The sequence below is a fragment of the Lissotriton helveticus genome, chromosome 2_1 (assembly GCF_964261635.1).
Source record: "Lissotriton helveticus chromosome 2_1, aLisHel1.1, whole genome shotgun sequence".
NCBI classification, from domain to species: domain Eukaryota; kingdom Metazoa; phylum Chordata; class Amphibia; order Caudata; family Salamandridae; genus Lissotriton; species Lissotriton helveticus.
The window spans coordinates 1557358977-1557376535 of NC_136059.1; the positions used below are offsets into that span (position 1 = coordinate 1557358977).

The following is a 17559-nucleotide window of genomic DNA, read 5'->3' on the forward strand; positions in this document are numbered from 1 at the left end:
TCTTTCATATTCGGTAAGGTGACTAGATACTCGGTCACTCTCCTTACACGTACGGAATATAAAACCATATTATATTCGCCTGGAACTGGATCATAAACACATTCGTTAAGGGCTTGTCTGATTTCTGTAACAGACTTATTACTTTTAGGAGTACGCTGTGATGCTTGAGCATGTAATTCGAGTGCTGATAAACGCTTGTGTGGCGGCGGGGTTTGAGGAGGACCTCCTCCTGCGGCCCCTAGACTAGAATCGTCGACTGACATTCTTCGTGCTTGCAGGGTCGGTAATTGTAACGTGGGCTGAACTTGTATGGCTGGCTGACCCGGGGGTACCGTAACAGGTACTCCGGTGTCTGGAGGAACATGAATTACCTGGTTTACAGGGACTGGCGGAGCGCGAACAGGATTGGCATATTCTGGGACTGTGTCGTCCAAATAGGACGAAATAAAAATATCAGCTGCGGTCTGTTTGTGACGTAGCTTGGTCGGAACTAATGGTGGCGGGAAATTACTGGATGCCTCTGGGGTCGCTTTTGGCAAGCCTTCGGCAAGGAGAGGATACATACCCTTAATAAGGGCATGCCTCTGTCTGTCTGACTGTTCGGTTTTGACTTGTTCACCTATCTCGATTAATTCTCTTTCTTGGGCTCGTTCTTGGGATTCTCTACTTAACTCTGACTTTCTGACTTCCTTTTCCGTTCTTCTATGCGCTTCCTTACGCCATAACTCGATGGCATCTTTCTGTGACTGTCTGGCTTTCTTTTTCCATAATGCTTCTTCTACTCGCATGATACATTCGGCATCCCATGTACCCGATACGGGCCATCTATACTTTTCTTCTAACTGTTTGGTATACTCTACCCATAAATCTAGATACAATATGGCGCTTATGCCATGTTTCTGATACATAAAGTGACCTGGACTGTCCCTAGGCGGAACAGGAACTGCTGCTTCCAGCAGACCCTTTCTAGTTTTTAACTGACGTAACTTGGAAAAGAGCGGCATTCTAAACTTGAATCGGAACACAATACAATACACGAAAAACAATAACAATTGGGAAAACAATTCAGGCATACCACGACATTGGAAATACATTAAACAACATTATAAATAACAGTTCGAACAGAATACTACCTGAAAATACTGAAAACAGAAACAGAACAGAATTCTCGAGAACGGAACAGACTAGAGTTACTGGATGCACTGCTGTAACAGTACGGAACATACCGGTCCCATAAAGGAACACATCAAGACCCGTATCCACCTAGGTGAACACTTCGTTTGCGGGCTTGGGTACCACCAACCCACGGACCAGGAGTCAATTTAGACTGACCCTGTCTAGACACTACCCCAGCAATGGTACTCACCGGGCAGCACGGAACGGAAGGCCTCGGACGGGACTGGACTACGACGGCGAACTTCGGGCTTCGGACTTCAGTTACGGGTGGACCTCCGGATACCTCGGACCTTGGACTCTCGGCTTGGGCTCTGGTCGGGACTCGCCGCGTTCCTCCACCGTCTCGTTCGGATGCTGGACCGCCTCCTCCGTCTCCTCCGTGGGCCTGAGGGATACTTGAGCAGAAATATCTGCCACTGCGCAGAAGAGTTCCGTCACGACTGCAGAGGGTCAGGGGGTCGGCGTGGCTTCACCGACGCGTGGGGAAAGGGCAAGTCCCTATTCGGGCGCCATTATGTGGTAAATAAATAAATAATACCCTATTTTTGGATCAATGAATGAATAACAGATAGCTCAATAAATAAGAGTCAAGATTCGAGGTAGTAGGAGTTTCTGCAGGTTTATTACAGCATAAGGACAGGATCAGGACAACCTGCATAGGAACAGAATGACAGGGGAAAAGAGGCCCGGCAGCTGCCGGGGCTAGGTCTGGGATGAGCGCGCTAACATTCAATAACAAGACACAGGCATATATACATAGCGCGAACACATAGCATTACATTGCAGTAGGCGTAACAGTGGGTGGAGTAGAAGGCGTGACGTGTAACAATCGCGAAAGATAACAGTAAAAGTGGGTGTAACTGGGAGTTTACATAGACATGTGATGTGAACGTAACAGAATATGTCATGAATGGGCGGACACATAGGAGGAGCCGGGACCTCTAACCTAATGGTGCGCGAAAACTAGCAATGACGTGTTACTAGGAGAAGCTGGGGGCTACGAACTCTGTGCTAGGAGCAGAGACTAGAGTCTGGAGGGTCGGAGCGACATGTACCTAAACCCTATCTGGTATCTGATGTTTAGGGAACATGTTGATATGAACTAGAAGTCATGAGGGGAGAGGCTAACTTGACTCTAAGACTGGACCATGCATTATTCTACATGTAGTGCGTGATGAAGAATATTAAATGACCATTAAATACAGTATTTCTCTAACGTGGAGACGAGAAGGCTAGACAATGACGGAAACTATTGATGCAGTTCAGTAGCTTAGGAATGCAGAGGAGGAGGACTGAACTGATAGCAGGAACTATAACATACTTTTGGCAGACTCAGAGGCAGAGCCGGGGTGCACCGGGCACTGCGAGGCAGGAAGTAAGTGAAAGGTCGAGGATACAGGTGGGGGCTGTATCGCTCCTCAGCGAGGCTTTCAGGAGACAGGAGCTGAATCTGTAGTCCGGGCCCTTTTTGAGGCCTAGAAACGGGGACTTTATAATGGAATAACGTGCACACTGAGAAACGTGGCAACATTACTTACATAGGCCTGATATTCGTAGTATTCACGAGGACTGGAAACTAACATACTAGAGGTGGACACAACTGTAATTGCGTCTTTAATCAGAAATGGGGAATAACATATGCATATTGGTCATGCACACATAACATATGATGGATGAGGCGTAGGGACACAGAACATGGCAAAATTTACTTTTCCACACCACAGGAGGTGTTGTCCTATAGGCCAATAGCTCACAGTGCCACCATAAGCCCCCCCTAAACCTAGACAGGAAGCAAATGGCTCGGTCAACCACAGAACATGAGAACCCTGACTCCCCCAGGAATCGTGGTAACAGATCTAGGACCTTTTCGTTTACTCACTCGTGCTCTCTCTCTGGGAAACAAACAAAGAATACGCAGAGGGGCATTTTGAGTATTTATTGAACCATTGTGATTCTTGTATAGAATATATGTACTGCGATGATCGATAGACAGAACTAGATATTGAAGTAATTAGCAGTATAAGGACAGTTGAACAGAAAGAACAGTTCCATCATCTTACCAAAATAGTGTATATATGCAAGCATATAAAAGTATAAAAAGAAACCACCCCCGTGAGGGCCTCGATCTTTATGCAGGACGAGTTCCTGTGGATGTTTTGAGCGATACATTGGACCACGGGTACACCCCCGTTACGGGAGCACCCGCTCGCGAGTGCGGCAGGCTGGTGTTTTGGAAGCTGCAATATATATGTGTATATATATATATATGTGTATATATATATATATATATATATATATATATATATATATATATATATATATATATATAATCCACAAGTTTGCTTACAAGCATGAGACGCACTCGGAAAATTGCAGCATAAGGGTTTATTTGTCCAACAACACGCTACGCGTTTCGACAATAACTCTTGTCTTGTTCACACGTGACAAAACCCCTGCAGGTAACATATTGATATACACTTTGTGTCAAGTTCATGAACATAAAGAAAGGATTACCCAGAGCGGTCCTGCTGAAACACAACAGTATAAACTTCCGCCATTTTGGAGTGGTGTACTCAAAACGTAATTGAAAGTTCAAAAAGAGTGCATGTAAGTATAAATACTTGTTCTAACCCACACAGAAGTAACAATATAGTAAGATCTAAGTATTAGAATTCATACTTGACTTCAACAGACCAAACAAAACAAGTATAATCGGTCTAGCGCCATAGACATGTAACTGTTTGCCCATAGCGGTGGGTTGCATAATGGCTGAAAGTAACAGTGATCCATCCTAACATGGAATGGAACATATATATTCTCCAACAACTAGTGATCCACTAGTGCACAATACAACAAGGTTGTTAAGGACTAGTGCCCCAAAACAATCAACCAAACTGGGATCCTATACATAATTGCGAATAAATTCAAGGAATTTCAAAGAATACTCAGCGCATATCTATTTGTCCTGCAGGGAACGGTGCAGAGAAATAATAGTGACAATTCTACTTTCATACAGGTGCAAGTGTCTTTCATCCAGATTTCAGGTGGGTTAAGGACCGTGACTATAGATGTAACAGGAGTGAAAATCGTCCATTCCTCCTACAAAAAACACATAATACAAACAGTTAAAAACTACATTAAAATCAAATTCAATGTTATTCAATGAGTATTTTAACTTATTCGAAACACACAGATTCTTCACTTAAATGTTGTGTATGATCAAAAGGTACAAGATAGCCTGTAAAGACTCAACAGATGTCTAATCCTCATGTAGATGAGTTGCAAGCTCCTCATCCCAGTTGTGTCCTCCAGGGAACTTTGTTTCGAGTTCCATGATCCAGCGTGATTCTATCTTCCTCAACGCTAGCTCACGGTTCCCTCCTCTTCTCCCAATATTGATTTGCTCGATTACAAAGTATCTAAGTAGGGAGTTATCAGACTGGTGATGTTCCCGGAAATGTCTGGCTATGGGATAATGGTTATCTGCATGTGTAATGGCCCTGAGATGTTCTTGTATCCTCTTTTTAGCCATGCATGTGGTGCTGCCCACATACCTCTTCTTGCACGGGCATTCCAGTACGTAGATGACATATGTGGTGGTACAGGTCAAAAATTGTTTAATCATTTTCGGTTCTTTTTTCCCTGGTATGTCAATATATTTGACCATGGTACTGGTAACACAGGCTTTGCAGTGCCCGCAGGGGTAAAACCCTTTCAGACCTTGCACGTGGAATGCCCGCTGGATCATGGAACTCGAAACAAAGTTCCCTGGGCTATCTTGTACCGTTTGATCATACACAACATTTAAGTGAAGAATCTGTGTGTTTCGAATAAGTTAAAATACTCATTGAATAACATTGAATTTGATTTTAATGTATTTTTTAACTGTTTGTATTATGTGTTTTTTGTAGGAGGAATGGAAGATTTTCACTCCTGTTACATCTATAGTCACGGTCCTTAACCCACCTGAAATCTGGATGAAAGACACTTGCACCTGTATGAAAGTAGAATTGTCACTATTATTTCTCTGCACCGTTCCCTGCAGGACAAATAGATATGCGCTGAGTATTCTTTGAAATTCCTTGAAATTATTCGCAATTATGTATAGGATCCCAGTTTGGTTGATTGTTTTGGGGCACTAGTCCTTAACAACCTTGTTGTATTGTGCACTAGTGGATCACTAGTTGTTGGAGAATATATATGTTCCATTCCATGTTAGGATGGATCACCGTTACTTTCAGCCATTATGCAACCCACCGCTATGGGTAAACAGTTACATGTCTATGGCACTAGACCGATTATACTTGTTTTGTTTGGTCTGTTGAAGTCAAGTATGAATTCTAATACTTAGATCTTACTATATTGTTACTTCTGTGTGGGTTAGAACAAGTATTTATACTTACATGCACTCTTTTTGAACTTTCAATTACGTTTTGAGTACACCACTCCAAAATGGCGGAAGTTTATACTGTTGTGTTTCAGCAGGACCGCTCTGGGTAATCCTTTCTTTATGTTCATGAACTTGACACAAAGTGTATATCAATATGTTACCTGCAGGGGTTTTGTCACGTGTGAACAAGACAAGAGTTATTGTCGAAACGCGTAGCGTGTTGTTGGACAAATAAACCCTTATGCTGCAATTTTCCGAGTGCGTCTCATGCTTGTAAGCAAACTTGTGGATTATTTACGTTTTCGGCTGGTGTGGTCCGCCGAATTAGAGACGCCACCTGACTGGGGAGAAAGGATTCCAGAAGGACCCCATTGTTGTTGTAAAAAAAAAAAAAATATATATATATATATATATATATATATATATATCCACAACAAGGTTGCCCTTTTAGAGTGAAGCCACAAGCCAGAGGTAAGGTTTCAGCACATTTTAATAAGGTGAAAGCAGCACTCTACAAGTCAGGGCAGTGTCTTCCTTCTTCGAATGCCCAATGCATTTCATGCTCGTTCAGCACTTGATCATGGGCTCTTTTCATAAAGGCAGTCACATAGTCAATCGCCAGCATCTGTTCACACAGTGATGTTCGCCTCAATGGGCGTGGCAGCACCAGCTACCCGATGGTCTTTGTAGTGCTGGGCCAGTTTTACTTCAGTGAATTGCTCGTAGAATGCCCAAAATATATATATAGATACTCGTACTGTGCGTTCCCTAACCTAAGTGTCTAGGGTGTGTGTGTGTGTGTGTGTGTGTGTGTATGTTCCGCCAAGACTCCTCCATTAGATGATCCAACCCCGTTACCTGAGGGAAAGTATGTAGGTCCCACTCTTGGTCACAAGTTGGACATGCAGAGGGATCAGCAAGCAGCTGGGCTGAGGTTTCAGTGTGCAGTGACCTCGCAATGACAGCAAGTGCTCCTCTGCCTAAAACCCGGAAATGTTTATTTATAACAAAATGCATCCTTGCTCGAGCCGAGATTTTAGTCAGGCCGCCATTGTTTATGTTCTATAGATAGCTGTGTTGCCCCATGGACGAAGAACTAACAACCACATTTGCACAATGTGTGTTCAGACCTTGAAGTGGAAGTCATAAGCAAGTGTAGTTTCATGGAAACTAATCTGCACTGTCATGCATGCAAATGTGTGGCAAGAGTCATTGTGTGAAAGAGAAGGCAATTTAGGAAAAACGTGTGCATATAAAAATGGCAGTGTTTCCCACTGGGCCTAACCGGGACACAAGGCAATCTCACCCCTCAGTCCTGCAGTCCATTGCTTTTTAGTTGGGAACTTTGAGATTCACATCCATGATATCAAACATGATGCAAAAAAACAAAAAACGGACAACAACAATGAGGCTGTAAAAACAAGTTTTGTTCTTGATGATTACATTCTCCACTTTTTCAAAAACATTACAGCAAACAGTTAATCATGGTAAATATTCTTTTTGAACATTAAATCAATAGATAAAAGAATGCATTAAATACTTCTTGGCTTCATCAGCTGCCTCGATGAGTCGACGGGACGTTGCCAGAAGAAGTGCAACAGTGAGCTCAGCTACTGCCTCAGTCAACACATCTGGCGTGTATCCCACCCGGATTCCTCTGCGTGGAGGGGGAAAGGAAGCAAATTTAAATGCAAATGCATGCACATTTCTACAATGAAACTATTCAAGCTGAGAGAATCCTCAAATTTCATGGCTTTGTGCAACATTTGCAAGGGAAGGGTAAGGTAAAATGGTGAGCGTTTTGCAAACCATTAAATAAACAGAGCTATGTCGGGAGAGCCCCCTCCCCCTGCAATATGACATACTGTTATGAAATCTATTTTGTCTATTTTAACTCACCTATTTAAAGATCCAAAATTTCAGGAAGGACTTAAAGATTATTCTCTTCAATGACATTTTCAACAAATGTTTCTCTGCTGGACAATAGTACCTTCTTCTGAACCTCATTTCTATTTTTGTGTTATAACGTATCTCCCTCCCACTCTTCCTCTCATTGACGCAGAGTTACTAAAATGCTAGAGATAGCACAAGTGATGACGCACGTCCTTTTTAACCTTAAATGATATCACAGGCTTGCCTTTTTCCCCTCTTATAGCCCCTTAGCCTGCTGTAGGACGAGGCATGACTCACAGGTGGGTGGTGTGGGGGGGGGTCGTGCAGGAACAGGAAGCCTCCCTCCCCTCCCCTAAGGCGTTCACAACGCTGCAATGACAGCGTTGTGATTGGTCAGGACGATGCCCAGGTGTCTATGATGAGGCTATTTTTTCCATGTAGGCTGCATTGCGGCCTACATAGAGAAAAGACAGAGTGTGCCTGACTGGTTTGGGCGGCCCCTCAGCAGTGGGCAAGCAACTCCTCCCCTGCCCTACAGCAGAACGCCCCAAACCTGCCTGCTCCTGACCAAACCCTAAAATGGTAGATATTACCATTTTATGTTTCTGCTTCCCACACTGCGAGAAAGGAGTGGGACGACGCTCCTCCGCCCTAGTGGAGGAGCCACTATGGAAGGCAAGTTATAGAAAGTGAAGACGGCTAGGTTTCTTTCATTTCAGCTGTTGCATCATGAACCCTCACAGGAAAGATAGTAGAACTCCCGATTTAGGCAGGAGACTCAAAATATTTTGAGCTCAAAATAATGCTATATCAGTTTTCTCCCACTTAAATTAGTTCGTCTCCACCGTTTTTACTGTGATTCTCCCTCGTACTTGCTTCCAAACGATGTCATGTTTATTGGCTAGGCCAGCAGCAAAGGTAACAAAGAGCAAGTCTTGCATACACAGTGAACCCAGTTGGCAAAATGTGAGGCTGAAGAAATTAAAATGGGCAATAGACTTTTGAAGGAAAATGTGACATATCAATAGATGATATGGCGATGGGTGTGTTCAAATGTAAGAGGGCGGCAAAATATGCAGAAAGGGAGAGCAGTCATAAAAGGGGCCTTTTTGCTGCAGCTGTCTCAGGTTAGCAGCTAGAGTGTCAGTAGCCTGAACGTGAAATGTTGTTTTAAGTTCCCAGTGCTGGTCCCTAATTACTTACCATAAGAACTCTGATGTAGATGGATCACATGATCAATCTATATGTATCCTCTCAATCCACTGCCATAATTGTAATCCGTTGCACTAATGTTAAACTGCAGCTGACAGGGAGCCAGAATTTGACATTGACTTTTGCATTGGCTGATGCCAATTCTTGTGGTTGTATGATGGTACAACTCATTCCTGAAGAACGCAAGGCTGTACCACGCGGTCTCTACTATGACCACGTCTTTACCACTCAATTTCGTGGTAAAGACATGATGGGTAAAGGGACATGCGTGCTAAAGATTATAACCTGGCCTGCCCAGTAAACTTTCCCTTTTCCCTCTGTCCTGCCCCGAGCCCTGAAAATTAAACTCACACCCCGAAAATTACCACAAACCCAGCCCCCCGCCCTGAACCCTAAAAACTGTCCCCATCATTCCTAATGTATCCGAACCCAGCACCCCCACCCTGAAGTCTAAAACTGCCCACTCCCCTGTCAACTGTCCCTATTCCCCCTGCCCTGCCCTTAGCCTAATAATTAACCCCAAACATTACAGCGAACCAGCCCCCCGCACTTAGCCCTAAAAACTGTCCCCGCCCTAAAAACTACCTGACCCCAGTGAGCTCTACAAACCGTCCTCTACACCTGATAAATACTCCGACCCAGCGCCCCCTCCCCTGAGCCCTAAAGTTGCTTCCTGCCCTACAAATAACCCAACCCTCCTGAGTCCTAAAACCTACCCCACCCCGAAAAACTACCCCTCCATCCCCACCAAGACCCGCCCCCAGCCCCATTTACCTCACCGCATCCTCTCTCGATTTGCAATTGTCCTTCCTCTTCCTGTCTTCGTCTCCCGCCCATCCCTTGGCATCTAGACCGCGCATTGCTTTAGCCACACATATGCGTTGTTCAGGGATAGTGGTTCGGCTTGCAGGAAAACAGCATGTATGGCCAAGCCTGCATTGTAAGGCCGTTTCCCAAAATTAGGGCGGCCCGTACGCAAAGATTAATGGATCTCACATTGTTCTTGGGCGAGAATACAGTATCTTCCCTTCAATATTTTACTAGTTTGCATACTTATTGATTTGGTTAATCAATTCTGCAACTTATGGTGCAAATATGTGGTCCTTGGCGGCTGATGGAAGATCCTCAAAGGGGTTCTAGTACTTTACCTGATGTCTGCTTGACTATAAATCAACAGTATTTCATAGGAGGCTCCCTGTGTGCACATTCCTGATAGACCCAAGAATGTACTAGACAGATGGTTTAAATGTAAGCTCCCCCTCTGTCAAGTGATGCATAGGCAAGCTGGATGTTCGTCTCTTTGCCCTTATATGCAGAAAGAAAACTAGTTAACTAAATTGTGTCACTCTTGACATAAAGTGCCATGGAATCCACATTAAGCAGCAAACATTGCTGATGTACTTGCCACATTTGAAGGTGGGCATCACAACTCCATTAACCAACCTCATGCCCTAACCTAATAAACAGACAGTGCAACGTGTATACAGCACTTGTTATTCCTGTAAGAAGAGTGGTGCCTGTTTTGATTGGAAAACATCTACTCTGCATACATTTGAAATATATGGCTAAAAAGCATGGTAGGTGGTTGAGACGAGGGGTTCCATTTCAGACACTGATTTTTCCTTTAAGGGAGGAGATGCTCCTGGCTTTTCTATTCACTTTTTCAAACAAGTGGCCGAAATATTTAATTTCTAACTCTGTTGTGATGGAGAATTCAATGCTATATTAAAGCAGAAAAGAAACAGAGACTCTGCTTCGAAAATTATGCTCTACGAGGATGTCCCGTGTTTCCAAATTCAATAGACTAGATGCCTTGTACACCACCAAAAGTCACATTACACTTTTTATTAATCTCAGTGAAAAAGCTACTCCAGGCTTGCATATGAACACTTTGAAAGTGCACTAAGACAATGTCTTATCCTTTCAAAATCCCTAATGGATGATATTACACTGTTGAATCTATCATGCCCACACACATCTCAACTAGAAAATACGGCAGCAAGGGATAATGAAAGCTGCACTAACCCTTTAATCATTAGTTGTATTTTAAACAGTTTTTTTTTATAATCAATTTTTTATAAAATTTTTGCAAAGATCAACAATAATACATTGGTAGCAATCAGACATGTTATACGGATACAGTACATTAAAGGAAGACGACTTGGACTCGTATGGCCCTTGTGGACGGATCATTTCCCCCGCCCGTCATTCAGCATTTACATTGTCACTTAAACCCATCATACAGGCAGTAAGTTAAACCATTTGCCCCATATTTTGCCAAAGAGTTTGGCGCAGCCCGGGCCTCGAAGAGGGGTTCTTCTTGGGTGCCACACCAATCCACTCCCCGCCTCCAGCGCCGCATGGTGGGCGGCTTGGCCAGGAACCAGAGCGCCGCAATGTCGACCTTCGCCACTGCCACTGCCGTCCCCAGGAAGCAATTATCGGCCTGGGATCCATCAAGGCAATCAAACACTTCCAGGATCAGGCATAGTGGGTCATGGGGGACCTCCCACCCTAGAGTTTGTGTAAGTTCATGCTCCAAACCCGCCCAGAAAGAAGCTAGGGCGGGACACTGCCACATCTGTGTGGTAAAAATCAGCTGGGCGTGGTTGCAGCGTGGGCAGGATGGGGAGGCCCGCAGGTGGGCGCGGAACAGGCGTACAGTGGTGCGATATGCCGTGTGGAGGTAGTAGAGTTGGACTAGAGACAACCTGGAGGAGGTCGTTAGGGTCTTGGGTACCATAAGGGCGTCCCTCCAATCCGCGTCTTCCAGGTGGCTCAGCCACCCCTCCCACCGGGCATGAAGCAGGTCTAAGGATGCGGGCCGTTGTTCACCAAGGAGCAGGGGACTAAATTCGGGGAAGGAGGTGGGGGATGGATGGGGGCATGGAGGGCGTGGCTCAGCTGTAAGTACTTGTAGAATTGGGAAGAGTGGAGGGAATGGCGTTGTTGCAGGTCTGCGAACGATCTGACATGGTCCCCCACCCAAACATCTCCCAGTAGCGAGATCCCAACTTGGTCCCAGTTACGGAAGTTCTGGAGCGATGAGACCTCTCCAACCAGGGCCCACTCCACAGAGGCGTCTTCCTGATGAGTTTCCGGTCCCACTTTACATAGTGCAGGGCGGTTCGCCAGGCCATGAGCACCGTTCTGGTGATGGTGGCAAGAGCTTGTGGAACAGGGCTCCCATACAGATAGGCTTGGATTTGTGCGAAGTCCATCAGGTAGTAGAGGTGGAGATTGGTCACCCGCATTCCCCCATCGTAGGGGGGGATGTGGCAATGTGCAAGGGACATTCGCGGTCTCCCTCTTCCCCATAAGAATCGGGTGAGGATACCATCCAACTCCCGAAACCAACTGCCTGGGAGATGAGTGGTCATGTTTTGTAAGATGTACAGGAAGCGGGGAGGACCATCATTTTGAAGAGGGAAATCCTACCGAGGGGATTGAGGGGAAGGGTCTGCCACCTTCTGAGGTCTGCGTTGGCCTTGGTGACCAGGGGCGTGATGTTCAGGGCCCACTCGAGCTCGGGAGGAGGGCTACCCACACTCCAAAGTACTTGAAGGATTGCCTCCACAAGGGGATGGTCGTTTGCCAGTCGAAGCACGCCTGGGAAGAGTGCAAGGGAACTAGGGTGGACTTCGCCGGGTTGAGCCTGACACCAGAGACCCATACAAAGGCCGAAAGGCTGTCCAGACAATGCGGGGCCGAGCCCTTCGGGTATGCCAGGAAAAGGAGGACATAGTCGGCATAGAGGGCGATCTTGTCAACCTGGTGCGTATCCCAGCCCAGCTATGGATGAGGGGGTCTTGACGGATGAAGGAAGCCAGGGGTTCCATTGCTAGTGCAAATAGAAGTGGCGAGAGCGGGCAGCCCTGGCGGGTGCCCCTTCGGATAGGGAATGCCTCTGAAACCACGCCATTGAGGAGGACCCTCGCTTTGGAAGTTGAGTAAAGGACCCTGATGAGGCGCCGGAAGATGGAGGCCGAAGCCCATCCTCTCCAACACGTCACCCAGGTAGCCCCAATCCACCATATCGAATGCTTTTTCAAAGTCTATGAATAACAGTGCTAGGTACGGGGTGAGGAGGTGGCGATGCGCAAGGGCGAGATGGAGGCGGCGTATGCAGTGCTGGGTTCCCCGGGCAATATAAACAACAACTGAAATTACATGTGCTGCCAATCCTTTTACTCGCTTGTTCTAGATAGAACACCTGACTATTAAACAAATGTTCCTGACAACAAATGTCTGTTTGACTTTTATTTTATTTTGAAAAAAAGGGGGGGATTATATTTTTTATTATTAGAATATCCGCAGATTTTTTCAAAGTGATTTTAGACTAAGTTTGTGACCTTATATACAATATACAACTCTTATTTTTACAAACATAGTAATACTTTTTGAATAGAACTCTTTTACAAAACTTTACAGACAACATATAGTACAATAACACTCAGTCACACTCCTCACAAAACCACACTATTTACATATCAACAGACAAGATGACAAAAAGAACATATGAATCATATCTACAATGTAATCATTTGATTTACAATGAAGCCTTAGAACTTAATCTTGTATTTACATAGCTTTTCAAAAATAAATATTATCCAATTCTTGGTTTTTAAAGGCTTGAGAGGTCTACGCGTTTCGAACTCATATGAATGAATGAGTTCTCATCAGGACCAAGGTCTGTGAAAAGAAGAGGGGGAAACTTATTGGTATTCTGTTGGAGCTTTAACGTAACACCTACTCCTCCTATTGCTTACTCCTATCTCTTACCTCTCAGTCACTAAGAAACCAGCAACACAACTGTAGGTAATCTGGACACCCAGCTCTCTGTCATGGAAAAATGATTGTGTCCCATCAATAACTTTTAAAATCATGAGCACTTTGCATCACATTCAGACTCCATTCACTTTCATGCTTACATGGTTCAGGAGGGGCCAGGCTTGTTGACGACTCTGGGCGCTCGAGTTATCTGTAAAGAACAAATTGCTGTGAGTATTAACTCTGAAGGTTGCGGTTGTTGGGCGGGGGGAACTCATGAGTTCACATGGCGTCTAACTCTCACCTTCGGTCTTGGTGCTGAGTCTCCAAGCCGCCGGTGTAGTGTCGGATCAAACGGTGGTCCGTGGCACTTCAGACTTGAATCTAGAAATGGAAAGCTGAAGTCAGCGTCCGTCCCTTGTTTCTGAATGGGTTGTCGGGATTCAAACCAGCGTGTGGCTTACCTGCCGGCAAGTTTCTCGGCGCTGGGCAGCGTTCCGTGATTGAGTCGTCCTGCTCTTCCGGGTCCGCAAAGGATCCTGGGAGTGTGGGCGGATGTGGTTTGCTGAAGTTAGTCCGTCTTTAAGCATCCCCGCCCCTGTGTGGCAGGGAGCGGTGTGTCTGGGATACGTAGTTTTCGGCTGTTGGCATTCTCCCGTTCACCTATATGCAAGTAGTTTAACACTTCACGAGTCGTTCGTTCACACATGGTCCATCTGAGTATTAGGCTCACAGCGTCCATGTCCAATGGGAGATGTTTGTGGCCATTTTTTATAAATTGTGCTGTTGCTCGAGCGGTTATGTTGTGTTCCAAATAAACATTATAACTCGCGGTGTCTGTGGACCTGAATGGTTTATATGCGATTAGAATGGCACAAAGGCCGGCAACGTTGGTCCGGCACAGTCAGTGTTCAAGTCATGTGGGAAGCGTAAGACTTCAGTCCACCTTGGCTTTATAGTTTAAACATTTCAGACATCTCATTGAGCCCGTGGAAAGCTGTGTTAAATTTAACTATTAGCATTGCTTCCATCTTTGTGAGTTTCTCATCAAGGTTGCCCCCTCTGGTGTCGTTTTCGACTTTGGCTATCACTGTCCAAATAACCTCTGACTCTTTATGCTGTTTTTCTTTCCAGTGATTGACCAGAGGAGCAGTGGCCACATTATTACGGATTCTGGACTTATGCTGTTGAATTCGTAGGCGCACTTCTTGATTCGTTTTCCCAATGTATGCCAATTTACATGGGCAAATGATTCCATATACAACATTGCGTGTTTTGCAATTTGAAAATTTCTCATGTTTCCAGCTGATGTGATTATAGGTGAAAACCGTTCCTTGGACCGTAGTGTCACAACACGTACATGTGCCACATTTTCGGTGTCCCTGGATTGGAGGGAGATTGAACATAGTTCTTAGATCCGGGTTTGATGGTTTGGGCAGTGCCGCTCTAATCAGCTGATTGGCAACGCTGTAATTTCCATCAAACCCGGATCTAAGAACTATGTTCAATCTCCCTCCAATCCAGGGACACCGAAAATGTGGCACATGTACGTGTTGTGACACTACGGTCGAAGGAACGGTTTTCACCTATAATCACATCAGCTGGAAACATGAGAAATTTTCAAATTGCAAAACACGCAATGTTGTATATGGAATCATTTGCCCATGTAAATTGGCATACATTGGGAAAACGAATCAAGAAGTGTGCCTACGAATTCAACAGCATAAGTCCAGAATCCGTAATAATGTGGCCACTGCTCCTCTGGTCAATCACTGGAAAGAAAAACAGCATAAAGAGTCAGAGGTTATTTGGACAGTGATAGCCAAAGTCGAAAACGACACCAGAGGGGGCAACCTTGATGAGAAACTCACAAAGATGGAAGCAATGCTAATAGTTAAATTTAACACAGCTTTCCACGGGCTCAATGAGATGTCTGAAATGTTTAAACTATAAAGCCAAGGTGGACTGAAGTCTTACGCTTCCCACATGACTTGAACACTGACTGTGCCGGACCAACGTTGCCGGCCTTTGTGCCATTCTAATCGCATATAAACCATTCAGGTCCACAGACACCGCGAGTTATAATGTTTATTTGGAACACAACATAACCGCTCGAGCAACAGCACAATTTATAAAAAATGGCCACAAACATCTCCCATTGGACATGGACGCTGTGAGCCTAATACTCAGATGGACCATGTGTGAACGAACGACTCGTGAAGTGTTAAACTACTTGCATATAGGTGAACGGGAGAATGCCAACAGCCGAAAACTACGTATCCCAGACACACCGCTCCCTGCCACACAGGGGCGGGGATGCTTAAAGACGGACTAACTTCAGCAAACCACATCCGCCCACACTCCCAGGATCCTTTGCGGACCCGGAAGAGCAGGACGACTCAATCACGGAACGCTGCCCAGCGCCGAGAAACTTGCCGGCAGGTAAGCCACACGCTGGTTTGAATCCCGACAACCCATTCAGAAACAAGGGACGGACGCTGACTTCAGCTTTCCATTTCTAGATTCAAGTCTGAAGTGCCACGGACCACCGTTTGATCCGACACTACACCGGCGGCTTGGAGACTCAGCACCAAGACCGAAGGTGAGAGTTAGACGCCATGTGAACTCATGAGTTCCCCCCGCCCAACAACCGCAACCTTCAGAGTTAATACTCACAGCAATTTGTTCTTTACAGATAACTCGAGCGCCCAGAGTCGTCAACAAGCCTGGCCCCTCCTGAACCATGTAAGCATGAAAGTGAATGGAGTCTGAATGTGATGCAAAGTGCTCATGATTTTAAAAGTTATTGATGGGACACAATCATTTTTCCATGACAGAGAGCTGGGTGTCCAGATTACCTACAGTTGTGTTGCTGGTTTCTTAGTGACTGAGAGGTAAGAGATAGGAGTAAGCAATAGGAGGAGTAGGTGTTACGTTAAAGCTCCAACAGAATACCAATAAGTTTCCCCCTCTTCTTTTCACAGACCTTGGTCCTGATGAGAACTCATTCATTCATATGAGTTCGAAACGCGTAGACCTCTCAAGCCTTTAAAAACCAAGAATTGGATAATATTTATTTTTGAAAAGCTATGTAAATACAAGATTAAGTTCTAAGGCTTCATTGTAAATCAAATGATTACATTGTAGATATGATTCATATGTTCTTTTTGTCATCTTGTCTGTTGATATGTAAATAGTGTGGTTTTGTGAGGAGTGTGACTGAGTGTTATTGTACTATATGTTGTCTGTAAAGTTTTGTAAAAGAGTTCTATTCAAAAAGTATTACTATGTTTGTAAAAATAAGAGTTGTATATTGTATATAAGGTCACAAACTTAGTCTAAAATCACTTTGAAAAAATCTGCGGATATTCTAATAATAAAAAATATAATCCCCCCCTTTTTTTCAAAATAAAATAAAAGTCAAACAGACATTTGTTGTCAGGAACATTTGTTTAATAGTCAGGTGTTCTATCTAGAACAAGCGAGTAAAAGGATTGGCAGCACATGTAATTTCAGTTGTTGTTTATATTGCTTCTGGCAAGCAGTGCTGTTGGGAGCCCGAACCCAGTAGTTTTTGTTAAAGGTTCCCCGGGCAGGCATGAAGCCACATTGATCGGGGTGTACCTGCTCTTGCAAGTGGGGACGTAGTAGTTGGGCCACCACGGTGGTGAAGAGTTTAATTTCTGTATTGATAAGGGAGATGGGGCGGTAGTCCGTACACGCGAGGGAGGGCGGCTGCATCTTTGGGAGGACTACGATGGTAGCCACATCAGTCTCTGGTGGGAAGGACCCCACTTCGACTACGTGCTTAAACAGATCCCTTATGTGTGGGACCAACATGTCCCGGTAGGCTGCTTAATATTCTTGGCTGTAACCATCGGCCCGAGCATCTTGTCAGAGCGCAACAGTGAGATAGCCTTGTGTATCTCCTCTGGGGTGAAAGGCCAGTCTAGGGACTCTGAGTCCGTCTGGGAGAGGCAGGGCAGCTGGGTTCCGGTCCTGGTCAGCAAAGTCGCCAGTGAAGTCTGGGGAGACTAAGCCGCGTAGAGGGCTGCATAGTAGCCTGCGAACATCTGGGCAGTGTCCTAGGAGGTAGTGTGGTGGGTTCCGGTTTCATC

At 45.1% G+C, this 17559-nt stretch overlaps 1 protein-coding gene across 1 annotated transcript in view; it reads right to left on the reverse strand.

The window, feature by feature from the left end:
- Window positions 1–17559, reverse strand: part of LOC144818783 (glyoxylate reductase/hydroxypyruvate reductase-like) — a 228384-nt gene that overhangs the window by 108648 nt on the left and 102177 nt on the right. The window contains exon 4 of the mRNA XM_078676526.1: window positions 7107–7223. Coding sequence (XP_078532652.1) covers window positions 7107–7223 — 117 coding nt within the window. The remainder of the gene's footprint in view (window positions 1–7106; window positions 7224–17559) is intronic.